At 42.1% G+C, this 22928-nt stretch overlaps 1 protein-coding gene across 1 annotated transcript in view; it reads right to left on the bottom strand.

Annotated features, from left to right (window-relative positions):
- The window catches only part of LOC124648759 (serine/threonine-protein kinase TOR-like), a 19714-nt gene extending 506 nt beyond the window's left edge, over window positions 1-19208 (bottom strand). The window contains exons 1-42 of the mRNA XM_047188469.1: window positions 19044-19208; window positions 18860-18915; window positions 17935-18273; window positions 17786-17860; window positions 16803-16975; window positions 16217-16315; window positions 15819-15978; window positions 15524-15667; window positions 15276-15448; window positions 15003-15198; window positions 14736-14933; window positions 13089-13241; window positions 12627-12748; window positions 12424-12523; window positions 12252-12347; window positions 11936-12066; window positions 9983-10085; window positions 9718-9900; window positions 9547-9639; window positions 9411-9446; window positions 8707-8808; window positions 8491-8601; window positions 6982-7144; window positions 6775-6896; window positions 6603-6655; window positions 6268-6391; window positions 6011-6193; window positions 5008-5160; window positions 4786-4938; window positions 4627-4698; window positions 4396-4530; window positions 4258-4319; window positions 3930-4027; window positions 3522-3631; window positions 3268-3441; window positions 3118-3183; window positions 1050-1118; window positions 867-977; window positions 640-780; window positions 413-541; window positions 153-318; window positions 7-79 (exon numbers count right to left, since the gene is read on the bottom strand). Of these exons, the coding sequence (XP_047044425.1) occupies window positions 7-79; window positions 153-318; window positions 413-541; window positions 640-780; window positions 867-977; window positions 1050-1118; window positions 3118-3183; window positions 3268-3441; window positions 3522-3631; window positions 3930-4027; window positions 4258-4319; window positions 4396-4530; window positions 4627-4698; window positions 4786-4938; window positions 5008-5160; window positions 6011-6193; window positions 6268-6391; window positions 6603-6655; window positions 6775-6896; window positions 6982-7144; window positions 8491-8601; window positions 8707-8808; window positions 9411-9446; window positions 9547-9639; window positions 9718-9900; window positions 9983-10085; window positions 11936-12066; window positions 12252-12347; window positions 12424-12523; window positions 12627-12748; window positions 13089-13241; window positions 14736-14933; window positions 15003-15198; window positions 15276-15448; window positions 15524-15667; window positions 15819-15978; window positions 16217-16315; window positions 16803-16975; window positions 17786-17860; window positions 17935-18273; window positions 18860-18915; window positions 19044-19089 (5246 nt within the window). The 5' untranslated portion in view covers window positions 19090-19208. The remainder of the gene's footprint in view (window positions 1-6; window positions 80-152; window positions 319-412; window positions 542-639; window positions 781-866; window positions 978-1049; window positions 1119-3117; window positions 3184-3267; window positions 3442-3521; window positions 3632-3929; window positions 4028-4257; window positions 4320-4395; window positions 4531-4626; window positions 4699-4785; window positions 4939-5007; window positions 5161-6010; window positions 6194-6267; window positions 6392-6602; window positions 6656-6774; window positions 6897-6981; window positions 7145-8490; window positions 8602-8706; window positions 8809-9410; window positions 9447-9546; window positions 9640-9717; window positions 9901-9982; window positions 10086-11935; window positions 12067-12251; window positions 12348-12423; window positions 12524-12626; window positions 12749-13088; window positions 13242-14735; window positions 14934-15002; window positions 15199-15275; window positions 15449-15523; window positions 15668-15818; window positions 15979-16216; window positions 16316-16802; window positions 16976-17785; window positions 17861-17934; window positions 18274-18859; window positions 18916-19043) is intronic.
- Window positions 19209-22928: the final 3720 nt, after the last annotated feature.

Here is a 22928-nt window from a genome sequence, read left to right as displayed (position 1 = left end):
TTAAACAAAGCCCAAGAGTGCCATGCCTTGCCCCACTCCTTGGCACTTAGTGTGGCATTTTTGTATGAAACCAATATTTCTGGCAAAAAATATTCAGAATTATTGGAAATTAAAGAAAGGCGAAGAATGAGTGAAAAAACTGTTTTTCAGACCTTGAATGGCATCATCATCTAACCCGGGAGACAGTGCTCTCTTCCAGCTAGCAAGTGTCAAATAGACACGAGCAATAAGTGGTACTTCAGCATTAGATACAGCACCTTGACTTACTAACATTCCAGAGTAAGTATTTGTGGCAGTACCAATCTGCATAGACAAATCCTATCCCACCGAAAACAAGGGTGCATCAGTATGAACATATGAATATATGGGCGCTGCGATGTATTGTCAGAGTAAAAGGTCAAAACAAAGTTACCTGTAGCCTAGAAAATGCATCCTTTCGTTTAAGCTCGTCTCCAACAGCATACTGGTACTTCAGGTAAGCCAGGACTACTTGAGGATGCCCATGATACAGTGTCAATTCAGGAGAAGATTCCGGATCAAACTGCATGTGTTAGAAGAAATTATTTGCTTTATAAGGAGGATTGCGAAGTTAAACAGGAACACCCTGATTAACATTGAGTCAATTAGTACTATTTTCACCTGTAAGAGTTTGATTAAAGTAGATTTAGCCTGACTAATACGTCCACTCTTCCAGCAAAGTTTCGCAAATTTTATCCAGGTATCTCTGTCTTCATTAGGAGGAAGAACCAACTCTCTAACAGCAAGTAGGGCTTGCCACACCTGAGGAATTTTCTGAAGTCAATATGGAGAACAAGAATCATGCAGGCTATACAACACAGCATTCATTAGCAAAGAAATCATATGACCTCGACATTCCGTTTTGTTCCTTTAATGCGCTCGTTCCACATATTACGGATAAGTTCCCTTCGCCCATCAGCAATTGGACTTTCCATAGGAAGAGTACAGTAATCAATCACCTGAATCACACACCTTTTGTTAGTAAAACAGTGACTAACTTTCTTCAGAGCATAAAACCAAAATTAGAATACCTCTTCCAGTTCTGAAAGCTGCTGAACCCGCACCATGTTATTATAAGCACGCTCATAACTCTCAAGTACCTAACAAATGAGCAACAGATAATTATTGGTATACTGAAGGGCAAAAGGAATTTGCAAACAGTTTATAAGCCTTTTTTGATGGAAAACACGGTTAATAAACCTATTAAAGTGCAGACAGTTCATCACAAGAAAGCCTCCCATAAATTTTTGGTCAAAACGACCAAAATATCCCCCCTTTACTTTCATGTAGAAAAACACGGCACTAAGGTATGTAAAACAATTAAATTCTTGAACAGAATTAGATACACATCTGAGAGCAGAAAGCGCATTCTAAGTGCTAACAATAGTTCACTGCAGTAAGTATAAAGACTGGTTATTGCGGAAATTCAATTCGGCTCCCGGGTGCATATGCTCCCTCTATCAGAAAGTTATATTTCGAAATGTCAAAAAAATTTGACAAAAAATTCTACATGTACATCTCCACAATATACGTACGTTCATCAAGTTTCGCGAGGAACCAATATGTTTTGTGGTCTGTGTAAAAAAGAGAAAAATTATCTCTTGAAAAGCCTTATTTTCAGCATTGAATTTTGTCTTTTTTACACACGTCACACGACAAGTCGGATTTTTATGAAACAACTTTGTGAGCGCGTAGCACGTGAAGATGTACGTTCGAATTTTTCGTTTCAATTTTTTGAAATTTCAAAATGTATGTAACATGCATTTCAAAATAAAGGGAGCATATGCTCCCATGTGCCAAAACACCATTCCCCTGGTTATTGCGTCTATACTATATCCTTGTATTTTATTGAATGTACGAGTTCCGAAAGTTTCTCTCTGATTGTACGCCCACTTTAAGATGTAAGGTGAGGCGCTGCTTGGAATGGGCGTAAAATTAGTGTGGACAACAGCATTTAGCTCAACTTTGAACAAAATACAAGCAGGGTTTACTGTTTTGAACTTCAAAGTTCAGAATTGCTGCGATCACCCAAACAGTGAATACCATTTGAGTACACAACCACAGAACAAATCGGAACAGACTAAGCAATGCACTCCCTATTTGAACTGTGTATGATAATTTAATGGTATAATTTGTATCCACTAGCAAATTTAACCCCTGTTATCATGCATCTGTCCAGCGTACAGTAATTTCCTCTGATTCCCAAATCAATGCCTGATCTTAGACAATGCAACATACAATCTCTTACTCCCTCCGTTTATATATATAAGGCCACCAAACATTTCAAAGTGGAGCTTTGACCAACATAATATAAGTTATACTTATATGTCACCAAAAGTACATCATTGGATTCATAAAGATGTTTCCAACGATATGTTTTTGGTGTTATATAACTTATTTTTTATCGATCAAATTGTTAATCAAAGTTTTGGCTCGGAATACTTAGTGGCCTTATATATAAAAACGGAGGGAGTGCTACTATATTCGAAAGTTCCATTTTGGGCCCTTCAAGGTGCCAAATGATGCACCTTCAGGTCTTACATTTTCTTTGGCGTATGCAGCGCTGATATACATGCCTAGGGTTTTTATACAGTATTTCATTGAGTCTACTGTAAATCCATTACATAGCTATTGTCATTAGGGACAGAGAACATCAGCTTTGGGTATGTTTAGATGTACAGTTCCTTTGCCCAGCTATGAAAGGGTAAAACTAGCCTACCCAAATTTTGATGATCAACTCTCCATTCACCAATGGACAAAAAGAAGCAAAATCAGTGCTTTTGACCAATGCAGATGTAGAACAAATGAACAATGAACTAGACATGACTAATGGACCCAAGGTGAACTCTGTGCCAAGATGGGTGGCCCGCTCGCAGGCATGAAGACAAGTAGACACAGCAGAAGACAGGGCAGAAGCAACATGTAGCAACACAGTGGAACTACGTAAGAGCATGATTTCAGGCTCCCTTGCATACAATAGGCTTGCTAACCCAAGTTGGACATATTCTCAAAAAATGAATAACATAATGGAAAGAAAACTCAGACAAAATTTAAATCGTTTAAATCATAACGAAAGAGTATATAATGTCTCTGTCATACCAATGCAGCAAGTTCAGTTGCCAAACAACGCCGAGCTCTCTCAACATATACACGGGCTTCTTCATACTGTAAACAGAACACAAAATTTCGCAAAATATGATCAAATTTTTAAAGAATATAATCAGAGTTCAAAACAGGAAAATACTCTACCTTTTTGCAACGAACTGAAAGAACAGCCCTAAAGAAAGCACCATTACTGCTTCCATCACCACTAGCGGTTGTATTACCCAACAAGCGGAGCTTGTTTTCGTCCCCATCATCCAGACGAGAAACATATTCAGACATCTGGTCCCACTCACCCATATGCCAGGCAGCATTTGCAGCCTATAGAAACAAAAAATATGAAAAATATGAATTTACATGTTACAAGTTACCTATAAACAGATATAAGAAATATCCACAACCATTGGAGCCATTTCCAGACGAGCAGATGGTTCTGAACCGGTCCATTGCTCCCTGCATAATGTGCTTAAATCTTCCCAACGAGCCAAGGATGCTAGGCACCTCATCCGCCCTAACATAAGCATGATTTTCAGTTAGCTACATCCGTATAACATACTAAAGAAAGATTTCTATACAAATTAAAAGGCAAAATAACTATACGTGATTTTCTTTGCTTTTTTTAAACACCACACAATCATGCTTTGCACAGAAATGACCAAAATGGCTTCCACGATTAGCTAATTAACAAGATGCTCAAGTCGGGGTTCTGGATACTTTAATATTCAGGGAAAATATTTCTCATGATTGGTAAGTGACAAGCTTTGCGAATGGAGTATACTATGCAACAAAAAAAGAAGTAATGGCCCTACCCAATGTAGCATCTAAGTTTTGCAATGGGCCAGACGCTTGAGATGACTTCATGGTATATGCCCTTAGAGCCTCATCCCATCGGTGCAATTTCTCATACCTACATTGCACAAAATATAAACAGATTATAAAACAAGAAGCTTGAAGCATCACAAATGATAATCGTATTTCAGCGAAGTTCTCATCCATGTTATCATTACGAGCCATTAGTTACAATGCAATAGATACAAATGCCAGATAGGGATCATAAAATATGTGAAAGAAGGAATCCTTTGTCCAACTAAATAAAGCAGCAATGGATCATAGGTGTCATCGTAACAGGGAATATACCAGGATTCCTTCAACTGAACTTCTAGATGCTCTTGCGAGTAAGTCAATATTCCAATAGCTGCCTGTATAAATAACAAAAGGGATTTAAAACTATAGACAGATAACTCTTTTATCCTCTCATGTGACACAAGAACAAACCTCATGCTGGTGTAGTTGATTGTTAATATGAATAAGGGATTCAACCACCGTAACAGGATTTGCACCCATCTTCTTGGAACATACAGCTTCAAATTCCATTTCTTTATAATGGAGGGCTTTTGCATATGCTCGACACTGAAAAGGATAGTTCAGAAGTTTCAATAAAAACACACGGTCATGAAGATCGCCAAAATTTGCCAAAGACGCAGAAACAGCAATAAAAAAGCTAACCTTCTCAGCAAGAGCACCAAGTAGCCTAGTATCAATCGGAAGAGGCTTCTCGTCGTGTTCCATAAACTCAGCCTATTTACAGGAGCAAACAATTAATAAAAGAAAACATTACAAACAAATGGTGAATTTTGTAAAAAATAATCTTAAGAGCATAATTACCAAGTTCAGCAGCGTTGCAAGAATTTCTGGAGGTATATTTTGAGATGAGAATGCTGTCTTGAGACTTCTCACTAGTTGCTCTTGTGATGATTCAGTCATTTGGGCCCAGCAACTTGCAAAACCCGCAGCAAACAACTCGCGTCCAACAGAAGGCTGGACATTTATGTCAGAAAATACTTCACAGCATGACTAACACATTATAAAGAGCTACAACGGCTTCACCTGGAGCTGTGCTAGTCTTGCGCAGGTGCGTAGAGCTGGAGATGGTGACTCTTTAAGAAGCGCAATACTGAAGTGCCTCATCCATTCAGCCCAATCTTCTCTAGTACTTCTCTGGGAAGCCTCGCCAGCACTTCTCAAGCGAACATCGTTGACCTGCAGCAGCCAAAACTCTAAATTAAGTATAAGCAAGAAACTAGAGGGGTTACCTTAATCATATTTTACAAGAGAAGCGAAACAATAAATTACAATAATCTGCTACCCAGTGGCTACAAACAGCGAAAGAAGAGAGAAACACACAGATGGCAGCCTGCTACATAGCAAGCAACACAGCCCTCGGAATAGAAAACTCTCACAAGGTTCAAAGTTGCTTTAATCAAGAATAACTATGTAAAACAAGCATCCCAAAATCCTTCCAACAAACACTCCAACCGATTCAAAACGTAAGTGGTTTTAGCTGTGGGTACAGGAATTGACTAGTAACACAAAATAGCATTGGTGATCTTTATTTTTTCTCACAATTTACCAGAATCTCTCATAAATAAATGTTGGGAAGGAAAAACTGAAAGAGATTGGGAAGGACACCTGATGTTTTGATGAGAATATGAGCATCCATCTCAGCAAAGGCACAGTATAGGAAGAATATGAGCATCATCTCGACATAGATTACAGTGTTTTTTTTCTATATAACAGAAAATGGTCAGCAAAGTGGTCACATCACCTTTAAGTGCATATGCAGGTTAGTTGCATTGATATGTGTGACCACCGTGAATATTTAAGTGGGTGCGTATATATGGTTGTTGCAGTTCCTACTTAAGAACACTGAACAAATAGTACTTCACGATTTTAACAAAAACCAAGGTCCTCTTAATTGTGATAACAGTTTTGAACACAGTCGAAAGATTTCGAGGGCAAGAGTGAGCTCTGGTGTCTCAAAACTCAATTAGTTAGAAGCAGAATACAGGGAAATCTATAACATTTCATTTGAAACAACAAAGGACGTTACTTGATGACTTCTTGGTTGCCGCTGTGTTTCATCAGATTCCTCCGAAGGAACACCGTCAAAGTCCTCAAGAGGGTCACTAATGACATCAGGTGGACACTGTGTATACTTTTGTACTGACAAGTTATCGGAGATGAGCGGCGCTCTCCTGAGTAGTCGATTTTCAATCTCATCCCATTTTCTGTACTGTAACAAGTAAAATATGAAGAATTAAGCCACGACATCAAAAGGGTACATGGATAAAATCAAAATAGGAGTACCCGCAAATGGTGCTTCACAAGAAGTTTACGAATCGATGGTATGAAAATTGTAAATTCCTCTCCGAGAGCATGTGCGAGCGAGCAGAGCGCCTCTGCAGCATCTTTCCGTAAATCATCGTTGTTTCTACTCATGGGAGGGGAAATAACACCCAAATTAAGAAAAGTGATGCACAAAACAAAAAGTATTAAATTGATAAAAGTAGAACTCAGTTCAAAAAAAAGCAGAAATAAGATGATGATCATAAATATGCTATGAAAACAGCAACTTATAACAAAATCTCAAGAAACCAACAATGCGCTATAAATAATAAGTTATTTCTAACCATAAGCCTTACCCATCCAAGACGAGCTTCAGATGATGCACTAACGCTGATACATGAGTACCAACCTGGACAAGATATATCAAGATGCATGAAGTGCAATACAGAAGTACAGAAGCTTCTTTAACTTAGATCATTTTGGTGCAAATCATATGATACATCAAACTGGATCAGAATGTCAACCCACCTGCACCTTTGGTATAAGCTTAGTCAAAGTGACAATGGCATGCCGTCTAATATCAACTAGCTCCACTTTAAATAAACGAACAAGCACTGGAGCAACCAAATGCATGTGCTCATCCAAATTTCCTACAAAGGTGCCATTGAAGTTAACATATGTTAAAGTTTCACCAAACATATATTAAGGACATGAAAATAAGAAATGGATACATACCGCCAAACACTTCAAGTGTGTGCAATATGTCAGGAACATAGTAATAATCATTGCAGCGTTCAGCATCACCCAAGACTTGAATACAACTTGGTAAAATATGGAGTAAATACACCCTGAACTCATCATTCAATGCTAAGCATAGCTGCTCGACAAGATGTAGAACCTGGAGAGGCAAGATGGTAATTGCAAAAATCATGAAAACAGCAGAATCACAAAACTATTACTCAACAATTTTCGGTGGGTCGTGACATAGTTATAGGAATACATTAAAATTATATCATTTAAACTGGACTTCTCACAGACATGGTCTGAAAACATAGTCCCTCGCCCAGGCAAAGAATCAGTTTGGGTGCAACTGATCATTGTCAGCAGTTCAGCAAGACAAGCTAACTAGACAGAACTCACAATCCTGGATTTCATAGGAATTAATAACTATCAACTTCAGTGGATAGTTACGCAATGGTATTTGGTGTGGATTGGGAAACCATGAAACTTTATGGTGGCAGGGGTATAGTAGGAAATACTGTCAAATATTCTCCTTCAAAGTGTAAAAAGGCATGTATTGTTGAGCATAAATAGATGACTAGAATGCCATCATTTTCGAATGAAGGGGATACATATTACTTGATGGCAGCTAACAGCATACTTCGTCGTAACAAGAATAGCCCTACCTTCATTCGCTAGCAATTCTACATGTTATTATCTAGCAGATTAATATGTAATTTGCTGTCTTATTACCTGATATGTTTTATTAATACTACCAACTATAACTTTTAGAAACTTAACAATTCAACTTCAACTTTTAGGAACTCAACATAGTTTTTTCTAGCATCTCCGAAGCGACTACACTAGTTGCTACCTGCCCAGAAATACATGGTGTTGGGAAGTGTCAAATATTATCTAGAAATGTCTGAAAATTCAATTTTTACCAGTTGAGATAATAATTTTGAGATGTGTGGGTGAGAGTGTGGAGAGGGACTGCGACGGCTATCTTGGCACCAACTTTGCACTCTTATAGTTATTGTCAGTAAGATATATGGAAAATTGGAAACACTCATCTTATTTCGTTAAGCTCTCATGTACAATATCAGCTCAGAGTTTGCACAAGGAATGAAACAACTCTTTCAGTTTCTCTCCACAGAACACGCTAGCATCATCTGTGAAAAGGAGTATTCTGTCTCTATGTAATTTTCTAAACCCCGAACCCTCCATTCTCAAACTCACATCACAGAAGCATGTGGCGACAAAAGATGATACTAGGCATGGAATACAATTATCAACATACCAACCATTTGGCGATTAAAATAAGTGGGATAACTGAAGTTGAGCATCAAGCCTAAGGTAAGATTGATAATACATTTGCAGTTTACTGATCTCTCTCTCTTTTCTAACCCATGCAAACATGTCGGTATGCCCCATATAGGAAAGTTAGAAACTGCAGGTGCACAGCAGTATTATACTGCCAACAGAAAGTAACAACAGATAACAGAGAAATTCAAGTACTATTACTGGAGAACCCTGCGGACCCTGTATGGTCCGCTTTGGTGCAGGCAAGCTGAATGAGGAAGTCCATAATTCGGAGACGAGAGAGAGCATGTCCTGTAAATACTTCCGAATGTGCTGAAATAGGAAAATTTGATCAGTAAGCTGGATAACAACTGCAACAGAAAGAACATTCGAAAAATGGAATGAACCAAAAGGGCAACACTAGAAGGACCATCTTACCTGCCGAACAATTGATACTAATGTCCCGAGTTTCCAGGTTATGAACTCTTTCAAACCACCATCCTCGCACATACGAACAGCACGGAATAACTCAGGAAGAACCTTCCAATCAAAAGAGGAAGTATTTCAGACATTTCTTTGTGTACCTTGTAGCACCTTACTCTCTTTTCCCACAAAGACATACATGTGCAAAATTATTTGCCTTATATCCAACCCTAATGTATTTGAAAGCTTGGAACTACGGGGGTTTAACTTGTGATCATGATTCACTAAACCAAGGGGAACCAAGATTTTAGATAAATGGAGATCACAGATATTCTTGGAAAAAAACAACTGACTGTTTGGAGAAACTTCATAGGTGCAACGTTTTCATGAGATAAAAAAAAGGTTCTCCAGCAATTTAAACTCAAAACAACCCTGTCACATAAATCATGAATTGGTTTCATGAAAAGGACTTCAGTTAATGCAACAAACTGGTTGTCGACCCAGATCAGTCGCAATTCCAGAAGTAACATGTATCAGTTAGAAAGCTAAAACAACTCAAGGTCATGCCCTGGGTATCAGCTAGAATGTTTCATGCATGAGCATTGCAGGATCACATCTGGATTATATTGTGGTGAAATGCGAATAGAGTCAAATGAAACATGACTACTATAAATGCATAGGACAGGACGATGTACAATTGAGGAGATTGACTCTCTCACCTTTGGTAAATAAGGAACACAGCCAAGGCCCATTGACTAGATCCAAATGTATCACAGAGAAAACAAAGAAATATTAAAGTGGTCCTGCAAAAATTATATAGTTGAAGGAAAAAAATGTTTAAAATAGAAATATTACCTTAAAAACAAAGATAAGGGAGCCAACAACCATCTGATGGTAACTTGCAAGGGAAGGATCTCGAAGAATTCGCATGAGAGAACTAATTGCAACCTAGCGATTGAGGATTAAGGTTAAAGGGGCTAACACAGGACCGTTCACCTTTCCAATAAAAGTAACATAAAATCATACTGTTGAATAGTAGTCTTCAGATGCCGAAAAAGATGGCCAGAAATCAGTAGGTATTTCTTCCATGGAAACAATATGCTGTGCAGTCTCAATTGTTGGCCGCAGAACCTCTCTATGCTGACCAGGTAAATTATGTTGATTACGCTTATGTGCATGAGGATCCAATGCGCCCATAATCCCCAAAACCTGGAAAACATATTGCATTATTTCTTGACAAGGGCATTGCATAAAGTTTCATGAAACAGCAAAGCATCAATCAAATAAATACCTTCAGCACTTCCAGTCTAGTCGACCATTCCAATTCACCATTTAGCAACTTCAACAATAAGCCAAGCAATGGGGGATACTCGTTATACGGAGCAATAACATAGCTGATGGCCATCCATGTAAAATCAGAGAATATAAGAGATGACCAAGCCACAGCAATACATGTGTAGTAAAAAAAAGTCTGCATATATGGAAACAAGTAGTTCGACGTAATAATGCAGCTATTTTGCACATTAGTGACTGGGCGGCGACATGTTGGCTCGTGGCATGCGCCCAGGTGTGCGCGAAGCCCATGATGAGGGACAGTATATAAAATAAAATAAAAATAAAACACAAGTACTATCCAGTACTAGCTTCTACACACTTCCACTATATTCTAGGTAATATGGTCCTCTAGTTATGTGTGTTGTAGTGGTTTCCAGAGTATTCTAGTATAAGTTGTAACTAGGATATTTGTAGTTCTTTCCCTAACTTATGTAGTGTTCTCTAGAACACTGTAGTTGTAAGTAGAGGTAAGTAGTAAAGGCTCATGCAGCCTATAAATAGAGGTCCAACCTCTACCTATGTAACCAGACTATGTACCATCTACCTATCAATAAAGAGAACTTTCTGTTCTTGTTTTAAGATCTTGGATTAGATCTTGTGTTGAGAGTTTGGATTGAACTCTTGACAGCCCCCGCCCCTAGAGCGATATCTAGCTTACGCCCCTAGAGCGATATCTAGCGCAGCACGTTGAAGCGGTTCCTTCAACATTTGTGCTGTCCACATTGTAGCAACACGGTGGAGCTGTTCCTCCACAACCTTGTGCTGCTTCAGCCCACCACCCACATTCAAGCCATGTGCTCCGCATGGTGTGCGCCTTGGTTGTTTCTTCTTAATTTAAAAGGCCACAGGGACCCTGCGGTCTAACTTTTTTTACCTATTAGACTATTATCAAGGGTAAAGACTCAAGAGCCATTTGTGCTGGCAAGGCAAGAAATGAAACATGTAACTGTTCCAAACACAAAGGATAAGATACCACCCAAGAAAGTGAAATATTAAGAAAGGAAGACTCTCAAAGACTCAAACCTAGGATTGGCCATGAAATGTTTATAGAACGGCTTGGCCAATGAGCCCATTAATCTTAGGATTGGCCTATGACTTCTATTTTACCAAAAAAAATGTAGGGAAGGCCTTGGTAGTATATATTTTAATCACATAATAGGGAAAATATTTACAAGAGGAGAAGGGAATATACATCCAGATATTTACAGAGTTAAGAAACAGAATCAACCCAGCTATCGAGAAGGGCTCTACACTCCTTAAATCTAAAGGACAACAAGCTTAGCTCTGCTAAATTCGTGTTTCCAGCGATACTAGGGGAATGTTAAAAAATACAAAGTTCTGATATTTCGAAATGTGCTAACGTGCAGTAATGAAGAATTTCATGGCGAGAGGCTGCTAAAGAAGAGGTGGTTCCACATTTGGCATATGACTCTTGAACTGTTGCACTATACTCTAGTGTCAACAAAATACTGTGAATACTCACATTTACTTTTCTCTAAACCTCAAGTTTGGAGTAGGAAATAATGCTCAATATGCTAACACTAATAAGAAAAACAAAGAGATAACAAACTTTCACTGGCAGACAGATCAATTTGACAGCGATTTTTTTTCTCAAAAGCGTGCCCAAATGTGTATGTTTTGCATTAGAAAGATAACTTCAAAAAAGAAGGACAACGCCAAGATGGCACAAAAGTTAGATGAAGCTAGCCAAACAAAAAAAAACTAAGCCAGCCAAACCCCAAAACTATCAAAGCGAGAAGAGAGAAACCAAAAAAGAACTACAGCTACGGGATATAGAATTGAAGCCCTGTTGTAAAATCGATGCATGCACTCAGTAGGTACAGAGATGAGAGAACAAAAAATGTGCACTCAATATGTGAAGAGATGAGAGAAGAAAAAATGCATGTACCCTGTGCTTTGAATAACTTGTCCAAGGGTTGCTACTGCAACTTCCCTTTTACTCACAGCACCTCCATCCAAAAGAGAATCCACAACCAGAGGCATTAGCTCAGGAAGATATTGCCTCATTGCAAAACCACCCTATCATGCAAAGCATAAACTATCACAAGTCAAATCATGCAAATTTCAAGAGAATCAACCATAAACATCAAGAGAAAGTCCAATTTACCCCCTACACCTCTACTTTCAGAAAAGTCCTGATTGGACCCTCTGTAAAAGTAGAAGGGCTACATGAAATAAACATCACATGATAGAGAAAGATATACCACTTTGGCCAGTTCTCCAACAGTTGCAAGTACTCCTGCAGCAAGCACAATGTTGGCCGTTGGTCCTGTTCCTTCACAAAGCCTAGCCACCAGCGCCTGAAAGAAAACAACATGGAACTAGGATATAATACTAGCACAAGAAACACTAGCAATGATCTCAATTCATACTAACCTTGTGGATTGGAGCAATATAAGGAAGTATTAGCCGTGGACAGCTCCTAATTAAGCAGCCCAATAATCTAGCACTTTCCTCTCTGCATTTGCTATCCATACTGCAGACGACATAAGATCTTTTAGAAGCATGATGTTCGAGTAACACAATATGAATTTGAAACCAGCACTGATCATTAGCACAAGAATTTTAGTGCCCCAAACCTTTGATCAAGATAAGTGAGCAACTGTATAAGATAGCGACGAAGGGCAGGCAGTACATATGCAGGATTTTTTTCAGACAATCTGCCTGCTACTAATATTGCCAGTTCTCTTACACCATACTCCTAATCATGGAAAAAAATAAGAGAATTGTCAATGATAGCAAGGGGACATAATGTTCAGAACACTACTTTCTACCAACAACTACATAAAGGGGACATGAACTGGAAGAGTGCAAAGAGAACAACAAACTTCTGGGTTCGAATTTCCAAGCATGGATAAAATAGCCAAGGACTATTCCTTTTTTCCTTGCAAAGATGTTGTACTAAAACACTACTTTCCTAAGGGCCCTGTTCCAAAATAATACTTATACAACTAAATGTGGTGAAAGCATCTGGTAACATATCTATAAGCATCCAATAGCCCACTTTATATGATAATTGATAAACATGCTATATAGCATACCTCATCGTTTAAGGCAACAAAAATCGAAGTCAGGATGTCAGCTTGAGCCAAGAAGTCATCAAAAGTTGGATTTCGATACAGAGCCTTGAAGACTGAACTCCTAACACCAACATCAGCATCAGCAACGGCAGCAATAAGAAGTTTCTCCACTATCTGCAGAGGCATACATACAGGAACGTCAACATGATTATATTACGTCAAAGAAAATATATCAGAGGAGTTCTTATTACAGTGCCTATGGCATAAGAATATAAAGTGTGCAACTTCCAGGAACCAAGTCCAAGTTTGAAAAAAATAATGTGTCAACTGTCAAAGATCAGATTTAAGCATGATCGACTATCGCACAGCTAGTCGGTTGATGGCAACCCTCCTGTTTCCAGGTCCTTTCTGTGTGTAGGTCAAATCATTCTGGATTAGCCCAACAAACTCACCCCTTGCCTCCATCAGCATCAGATGCACTTACTCAGCACCTTCACCGCCATCAGCCATTGCGCCACCAGCCATTATGCCACCTCCTGCTCTCCCGAGTTGATGCAACCGCTCAACTCCACCCTATGAGCCCACTGCCTCATCTAGTTAGGTGAGCTTTAATCTCTGGTTAATTTAGGTTGCCAGTCCACTGATTTCCTTGTGGCTATCTTGTAAATTTAATGATTGCCTAGCCTATTAATTTGCTTTGTTTAGTAGGCAGTAGCTAAGTACATGTGGTGAACTGTTAGTAAAGACAGTAACCTGTTACTAAGTACATTGTGACTTGTTATGGGAATGGTGAGTAGAGGCTCTCCATCCTCTGATGTCACTGTAGTACCAAGTCTGCTGCTCTTCTGATCCTCATACGTTGCCTACGTGATGTATTTCCCTTTTCTCCATATAAGATACCCAGTGTATCGTCCTATCCACTTAACCATGTTTCTGGAAATACCAGATCATCACACCCATATCGTGTATTGGGGCAACTTAAACAATCATGAACTATGTTGACAGGCATAAATATCTTAACTCCAAATGTACCAGATAGTATGATGCGAACTACCTCCTCTACCCTTCTACAATTTTTCTTATCCTTCTCTCATACAAAATTTGCTTCCAAACCATTGTTTTTAAATTCTACTGTTCCACATGAAACTTAACTCAGGCAGTATTAAAAGATAGCTAATAAAATCGTATGGGAGGAGCTAAGCGTTCAGCAACCATATGTCAATCAATGTTGCTTCAAAGTAGTAAACTATTGAGTACCTGTCCGTTGTCCCTCTAAGAAAACATGTCAACATCTATAGTGTGGTTGGTAAAGAACCTCATCATATGCCTTGCTCAACACTCATATAATAACCCCGTAGTATTATTAGCTATCTTTTATACGGTTCTTCATAACAATATTACCTTGTCAACTTATGTTTTTCAAACTGGACAGTACAAAATTAAGAAATTCCTTAATGGACTGATTAATTTCGGCTTAACTGTGTCAAAAACAATATGGTTGCTTCAGTTATTTCAGCTAATAATACCTCATTTCAAAGTGTTTACCTCAGCTATTCCCAAAAAGACACGTTATAGTAGGTGTCTCTAGTTAGTAATAAGCGTCGAGCAGGATAGCTCACATACGCATGTCACAGAATTATTGAGCACACGATGAAGTTTGAGACAGACCTCTTCTACAAGGCGACGGCGCTTAGCTCCTCCCATACGATTTGACCGATTTGAACTGAACTGTGTAGTAGATGAAGCAGAAAGAGAGTGTGCGACTAATCTGCAACAGCATATCGCAGCAGCTTTTCGGGTACTGCTATCCTCGTCTTCCAGATAAAGGATGACACTCTCTCTTGCCAATTCCAGGAGCTCATGACCCTGAAACCACTGCATAATTTAAAGCCCGAAGATGATGACAATCACAAAGCTATGTGGACCATTTCGAACCTTAAAGTTGAAGTTTGCTAGAGTACGCAGAGCAAGTTGGACAAGGACTGGACCACTAGAATCCACAAACTGCTGCATACTGCTGGATCTGGTTGCCCGATTAACAGTAGCACCAGGCCTCGTGGATGACTTTGGAAGTGCTTGAGATATACAATCCAACAAGCGCTCCTGTATTGTTGGCAGTAGAGACGGGATGCTGCAGGAAACAGGGAAGTTGACGCTTTCATGCCAACGACATAATAAAGCAAGAGAATTCAAATCAAGAAACAGTACCTAGTACTTATAGACTCAAGTGCATCTACAAGTTTATCAGAAAGGCCGGCAGAAAACATTGCATCTAGCAATCCACCACGAATATGCCGTTCCATTGCAACACCCATAGCTTTTGCAAAGCTTCCAACACAAGTAATAGCTTCAAGAGATGGCCGTCCTTTGCGAGGAGCAATCTGCAAACAGAAACGCCATTAAGGAAAATAAAGATAAAGTGAACACCATAGTATAAAATGGGTTCTGAAGCATACCGCTTCATGCAAAAGTGGGGTAATTGAGGGCAAACTGGGCACAAGTTCTGCACCCAAAGCACCAGCCATCTCTCCAAGAGCAACAAACCCACTAGCACGCTCATCTGGGGTTTTTAGAACGAACAGGATATGCTCCATGCATATCTGGGAACGAAAACAACATATGTCAAGCTATTGCTCTATCTTTATATTACAACTTCAAGTAAATAAAAAAGCATGATCTAAGAAATGGAAACATATAAGGTGCAAAAGAATACGAAATGGTTTAGTTCAATAATTGTTGTAGCTAGAAAACCTTTAGGTAGTTGGTCACAAATCTGTCTCGCAGGAAGTGCGCAATTCGAGGAAGAAGAGATGTTATACTACGACGAACAAGCTGATCCCGGTGTTTTAAGTACGTGAGGACTATATCAGCCACTTCTCTGTACCTAGACATCATAAATTCCCCAGTATTCCTGCAACATTTTCATGCAACAATAGAATTAGAATATGGGAAACAGTGTATTGCTGCCACACAAAAAAATGGTTGATGCTGTTTTGCTATATCAAAGTTCATAAATGACAGAGCTAGAATGTGTTCCATAGTAGAAGGAATGCGAAAATGGTACACGAGCAAACAGCCAAGAGAACAATTTGCAGCATATGAATGACGAACTTGTAGGGAAAATCACTGCAAACAGAACTTTAAGTTACCTCAACAATTCTCCAACAGCCAATAACGAGCCATGAATGCTATGAACAGAAGCATTTTTGCCAAGTCCAACTTGCGCTGCTTCACACATGCGGTAATACCTGGTCATGAAACAAAAGTAATAAGATAGATAAAATGGAAGTGTTATTAGCTCATATAGAGGGTACCGACATGCCAGTTAGTCACAACTAGTGGTTGACTACTATTTGCTACAAATACAGAGCAAAGATACAATGGTACGCATACTGAAATCAGTGGTAGTGTGGTACACAAACGAATCAGAGTTAGTCACATTGCAAATTGGTTGAGTCCTCAGCTCAAGAGACCAAGGCCCCACATGCAGTTTAGTAACATTGCAAATTGGTATCCTAGAAATACATGGGAAGTGATTTGCTAAAAAATGAGCAGAATGTGCTTTGGACATTATTCCGACCTCTTAGGAGGCCTGTTTTCCTCTTCTATTCAATGAAAAGAAACGCAATGTCATTGCGTTTTCTTGAAAAAAAAAAAGCCCTCACAAACTACCATAAATAGGTTGCTGACGCCTGACCGCACGCGATTTGTACGTAACCAAATGCATATGCTTACCACTGTACGCGCCACCGCGTCTCCCGCTTCTCAATAACATGAAGACAAGCACGCAAGGCTTCTACTGCTCGTTCGCGTACAGCTTGCTTGGGGTCTCTCAGTGCTACCCATATAGCATCAACAAATTCAGGAACATGAACATTAAAGGTTGTAGAAGCATTCTCAGCCATCTCCTACAAACATAGAGGAAAAGGACATTTTATACAAATCATACTGTAGTACATCTAGATAGATAAAATAGAATTAAGTTAAACTAATGCAAGCACATAAAAAACAAATATTTAAATCACAACACCCCAGAATACTAGTGGTACTGGTACATGGATTCCCTTCCTGGATACCTTGCAGGGCAATAGGAGAGAGCCACCACTAGGGGTGGGCAAAAACGGTATAGCTGGTTTCAGCTTAGTTCATTTTTTTGTGCTAAACTGGAAGTGGAGATTAGATTTGCGAACGAAAATGAACTACTTCAACTAACCAGTCTCAAAAGGTTTAAAACGGTGTCAGTTTCAGCCATCCCTAGCCACCACCCAACCTCACAGATAACAGTGAGCCAACTCAGTCACACTGAGAGTATATCAGTCCAAAAGATGCAGAATACACTAAATGTAGAACTAGATAGATATTCTGCTGGGTGATATGCAAAAAGGAGCACACATAGATCCCCCTAAGAGTAGTTATTGAGAGCGAACTTAAGGTTACGTAATTGCTGAGTTTGTTACTTGTGAATCTTCTACACGACTGTACCATCCCATACAAAGACTTACTGTAAGCCCATGGAGCAGGGTTTAGGAGCCCAGATCCTCCATTGATATTTGATCAGCGAAGGGGGAAACAAAGAAGTCATATGACTTACCCATATCCACTGAAGTAAATAATATTTAAAATGCAACACGGTACCAAGTTCAGAATAAGGAAAATATATTCACGAGAAGTATTGCATGGAGGAATGTGTCCACCAGAAGCTGACAAGTTCGACGTACTTTGAGAATAAGAACAGCTGCAAAGCGACGGTACTCCACTCGATCCCCACCAAGCCACCCTAAAGCAGTTTTAATCTGTACGAAAGAACTGCTTGTTAAGCAAACTGAAAAACATATATTCAAGAAAAAAGGAATCAATTAAAACTTACCTGTCGCTCAACTTCATCTGCAGTCATTGCTCCCCCAGCTTTCGCTAAATGACCAAGCACTGTGCTCGCTGGAACTAGGATTTCAGGGTCACGCTTTACTTCAAACACATTTCTCAAGAAACTGGCGAACTTAGAGACCTTTGAGGCACCTTCCCCGAAGGGCATATCAATCAACGCATCGACAGCACGAAGAGCCAGCAAATTCTCAGAAACGTCGGTACTTTGCAATAAAGCGTATATCTGGTCATAGAGCTGATCCATAAACCTTAGGAAAGCTTCGCCGCTGAGATCTCGAGCTTCCTCCTCAACATGCTTCCGCAGGGCATCAGCAATAACATCCTATTGGAGAGTTGACTAGAAAACTTATCAAACTAGAAAAGTACATTGCGATGTGAACATAAGGGCCAGTCAACATAAGGGATATACAATGTCAACTACCAGAGAGTCTTGTGGTTAACAATCCCACAAACCTCGGAGACGCAAAAGGCGCCAAATTAGGAATGCCATCTATGTTGCATTGCCATCAACATGAGAACCATATATGTGGAGTACTAACTTGGCATTATTTTCACCATATGACCAATATTTGTTCCTAGGCTTCATGCTACATGTGACAGCTCAACAGCTTTGTGGAAGCGAAATACCAACTCAACAAAATACATATTGGGAAGTTACAAAACCAACGCTGTGTTCCATTCCATGATCAAGTTAGTCCATACACTAGTACTAACATAAGCAAAATATCTCGATCAGGTGAATCCCCATTCCCAGTATATCAATATGAATACCAGCAAACAATTGAGCCAAGTAGCTTCCAGCAAGACGATATAAGACCTAATGGCTGTTCATCCATCCCAGCCCAAAACCCTAGAACCAGAAACGCCGAAATATCGCAATCTGAACAAAGAGAAGGCGAGGAACGAACCGCTCCAGACGAGATGTAGGCCGCGATGTTGAAACTGTGGTCCTTGGCGACCAAATCTGCAAGCCAAACGAAGCTTGATTTTTAGCCACGCCCAGAAGAGGAAATCCCGGGCGAAATCGGGGTCGAGCTGTCAGGGAGAGCGAGGGGGGGCGGGCGAAGCAATAGTTTGGGAAAGGAGGAGTACCTTTGGACTTCTTCCCGATCTCCGGGAAGTGCGGCGAGGGCTTCATGTCGACGGCGCCTCCAGAGCCGCCGCCGCGGCGGGAAGCCGAGAAGAGAGGAGTGGGGTGGGCGGAAACGGGGGGGTAGAGGAGGGCTGGAGAGGCGGGTAGGGCGGCGCGGGGGATCGAATCCTCGAGACGGGGCTGAGAGCCAGGGCTTTAGAGCAGCAGGGAGGAGCGAGGGAGCACCACGCCGCCGGCCGCCGGCCGCCGGGGAGCGCCCTGCGCGGGGTGGGGCGGCTGTGCTCGTACGGCGAGGTGGTAAGGCGACGCCGCGCGGGAGGAGGCGGCGGCGGCGAGCAGGACAGTAGGAGGAGATGGGCCGGAGCGGAGCGTGGATGCGGCGTCGCGGGTGAGGAGCAGGGCATTTACCTTTTTTTTTTTCGAAACACATTAGAGCATGTCTAGTAGAACCCTTAAAACTGTAAAAGTTTTCTACGATTTACAGGCCGAGATTTGTAAGTTTTGAACACATTTACAGGTTGAAAAACAGGGGCAAAGAATAGAACCCCTAAATCCAGGGTTTAGGGGTTCTATTCTTTGCCTCAACCCCAACCTCTAAACCTGTCACATATTCATCACAATATGACACAAAAACACAATGAATCATCAAACATACTACAAAAGTAATAATCATGGATGCATGGTTTAGTACTTTTACATCACATAATCATCATCTTGCCCATCTCATTGGCACCATCACCAAAAATTACACGTCGGTGCCATATGCTAGGCCACTCCACCACCATCAAACCCCACCCATCATGCGAGTTGTCGACACCGCCATCGCTCATGGTAGTGTCAACTACAAAGGTAGAGGAGGACCCTCGGAACATCCTCTTCCTCTCGGCGATGTCCTCCTTGTACTCCTTCCACCATTGCAATTGCTCTTCATCCATGTCTTTCTTGCACATCATCATGTGCTCCTTCTCTTCCACCATGAGTTCTTTCCATACCTTTGCTTCTTTCACCTTGAGCATCCTCTCCTCCAAGTCGGCCTTGCGGGCTGCCTCCTCACGCTTTGCTTCAATGTGTGCAAGCTTGACCACCTTCTTTTGCTCGGTGATGAGAAGCTTTGTCTCCAACGCCTTGGTTGCCAAAGCCTTTCTTGCCTTCATCATATGATCCATCTTCTCCCTTAGGCTAGCCGCCTCTCCTTCCATCTTCACCCTAAGCTTGGCCTTCTTGGTTCCCTCGGGCTTGTTCAAGTTCCTCTCCTCAACATCCGGATCATCCATGTCAAGCATTGCGGACTTCTTCGGTGCGGTTTCATCATCTCTCAACTTCCACTTGTCATATGTTTGAAGAATTGACCAAACATGCTTGAATGGGAATTCTTTGCCCTTGGAGCCGGCCATCTCCTTGTACCTCAAGCCGGCAATCTTCTCCTACAAACCAAGCAACACACACAACACACATGAGAGAAACCATACAACACACATGAGAGAAACCATACAACACACATGAGAGAAACCATGCGATGTGAGGTTTGCAAACTTACATAGTCACTCTCCACGGTGCCACTCGGCGGCGCATCCATCACGTGGTCCATGGCGGCACTCCAACGCGCACATGCCGGCTTCATCAAGTCCCACCGGCCTTGAAGCGACCGGAATGAGCGAGAGGCGAACCCACTCCTCTTCGGCTTCATCTTAAGGTAGGCGTCCTCGATGCGCTGCCAATACCGTTTACCGGTTTGGTCGGTCACGGTGCCCGCATCCAACCCCACCGACGCCCAAGCTCGAACCAAGAGTATATCTTCCGCGTCGGTGTAGTTCGACGAGCGGACGGGGGGCGAGCAACGGCGGTGAACGCCTCCTCTTGTATCTCCGTGATGTCTTCATCATCATCATCCTCCTCCTCCTCATCTCCTCCCTCCGCATCCTCTCCTCCCTCCAAATCATCATCCCTATAGGGATCAAGCGGTGGAGCGTTGATGTCCACCTCCACCTCATTGAGCATGTCCATGAAGGACACGGCGGCCGGGGCGGGCGGCACGGCGGCGGCCGGGGTGGCCATTTCGTCGAACACCTCCGGGGCGGCCGGGCGGGCGGCACGGCGGCGGCCATCGGCTGCTTTGCCGGGGCCCTCCTCTTGGCCACGGCCTTCCTCGGCGCCGGGGAGGAAGCCGCCTTGGCCTTGGCAGCACGAGGACCACCGGAGGGCACCTTCGCCCGTGCCCGGGGAGGTGCGGGTGGTGCGGCCTGTGCGGGGGCGGGGGCGGGAGCGACGGCCGGCACGAGGTGATGCCCCGCACGCCGCCGCTTCGCGCCGACGTGGGTCGCAGCGACCACGGCGGCGACGTGCGGGTGGGCGGCCGGTGCGGGGGCGGGAGCGACGGGCGGCGGGGCGGGCGGCGGGCCGGGGCCGTCGGCGGCGCGGCCACGGGCGGCACGGGCGGGACGGGGGAGGCGTCCATGGCGGCGGCGGGGACGGGGCGGCGGCAGCGGGTGGGTGGGATTGGGAAATTTCCCTCCCGCCCGAAACGAAATGGAAATGCAGTTTAGAGGGTCAAACCCTCTCCAACCCGGTTTTGTACAGGCCAAGAATAGATTCGCAGGTCGGACCTAGGAAATTTTTTACAGTTTTACAGTTTTAGGGGCTCTAGTCTTTGCGATTTTTTCGTCAAAAACTGTAAAAAAGCGGTTATTTTTACAGATTTAGGGGTTTAGGGGCTCTACTAGACATGCTCTTACACAGGTATAAACTCACCCTAGAAACACAAAGGCACCTACATCCTACCTTTACGAGCACTTTCGAGAAACTAAGTTAAAACTTTATCTGACGGATCTTGAGATTGACGAAATCACGTAAAATGTAAACACGTAAACACGGAACATTTAACTTTTTTCTTCCTTTTCTTCGAGTGCAAACAGGTGGTTGTTTCGGTTTTCTTTTTATGGAACTTCGGGTATTTTGTGTCTTCTTCTTTTTGAGAGATGGGTATTTTTCGTGTGTTTCTCTCTAAGAGATGCATCGTTTTTTATACCGCTTGTTTTTACTCTTTTTTCTATTTTTATACAGTATTATTTGTTTTTCTCATAAAATTGATGTAAAATACATCACCTCTTCCCTAAAAATGAGATACATCATCTCAGTTACAAAACTTCAAATAAAAATTCAAACTTTGACATACTTAAAATGCAATTTGAACCTTGACAACTTAAGTAGACATCCATAGCTCGACGCATATAGTTTATACATCCATAGATCAATATTAAACATAATTTGACCCTATAACTCGACATTGACACTAGATACCAATGATAATTTGATGCTCGACACTCTGACATTACACGCTAGAAACTCGATACTCGACACTAGTCCTAGAAACCATCATCCTCTTCGGATGAATGCCCGAGATCATCCCACCAGTCGGTGTCCATCTCCGTGCTCGAAGCGTCGCCAGCTGCTGCTCAAGACGATGCACCGGGGGCCAAGGCCGAAGCTTGTTGCGCGGCTAGGATGGCGTAGTACTCGAGTTCTTGTGCCAAGTGCTACGGATGTTTGGCGCGGAACTCCGCCGTCACCTCCTCGTTGGCCTTCTTAATCGACAATCACATATACTGCTGGCACATCCGCCGCTTCTCCTCACGGCGAATGGTGTTGAACGGCGACGCGAGGAAGCCAGCCGCCTCCCGGCTTTGCATGTCGGGGAAGTTAATCGACCCGCCCGCTCCGCCGAGTCGCCACACCATGGCGTCGTACATGCGGGCAGCAAGCTCCGACGTCTCGAAGGTATCGAGCCAAAGCCGGTCACCGCCGCGGGTGAGCACGATGGCCCAACAACTAGAGGGGCGGATGCCCACGTTGAGGAAACTGACGCTGATGTGAGGGTGGTGGCGGGG

The sequence above is a fragment of the Lolium rigidum genome, chromosome 4, assembly GCF_022539505.1.
Source record: "Lolium rigidum isolate FL_2022 chromosome 4, APGP_CSIRO_Lrig_0.1, whole genome shotgun sequence".
Classification (NCBI taxonomy): domain Eukaryota; kingdom Viridiplantae; phylum Streptophyta; class Magnoliopsida; order Poales; family Poaceae; genus Lolium; species Lolium rigidum.
Note: the sequence above shows the minus strand (reverse complement) of the source record. Positions and strands in the feature narration are given on the sequence as shown.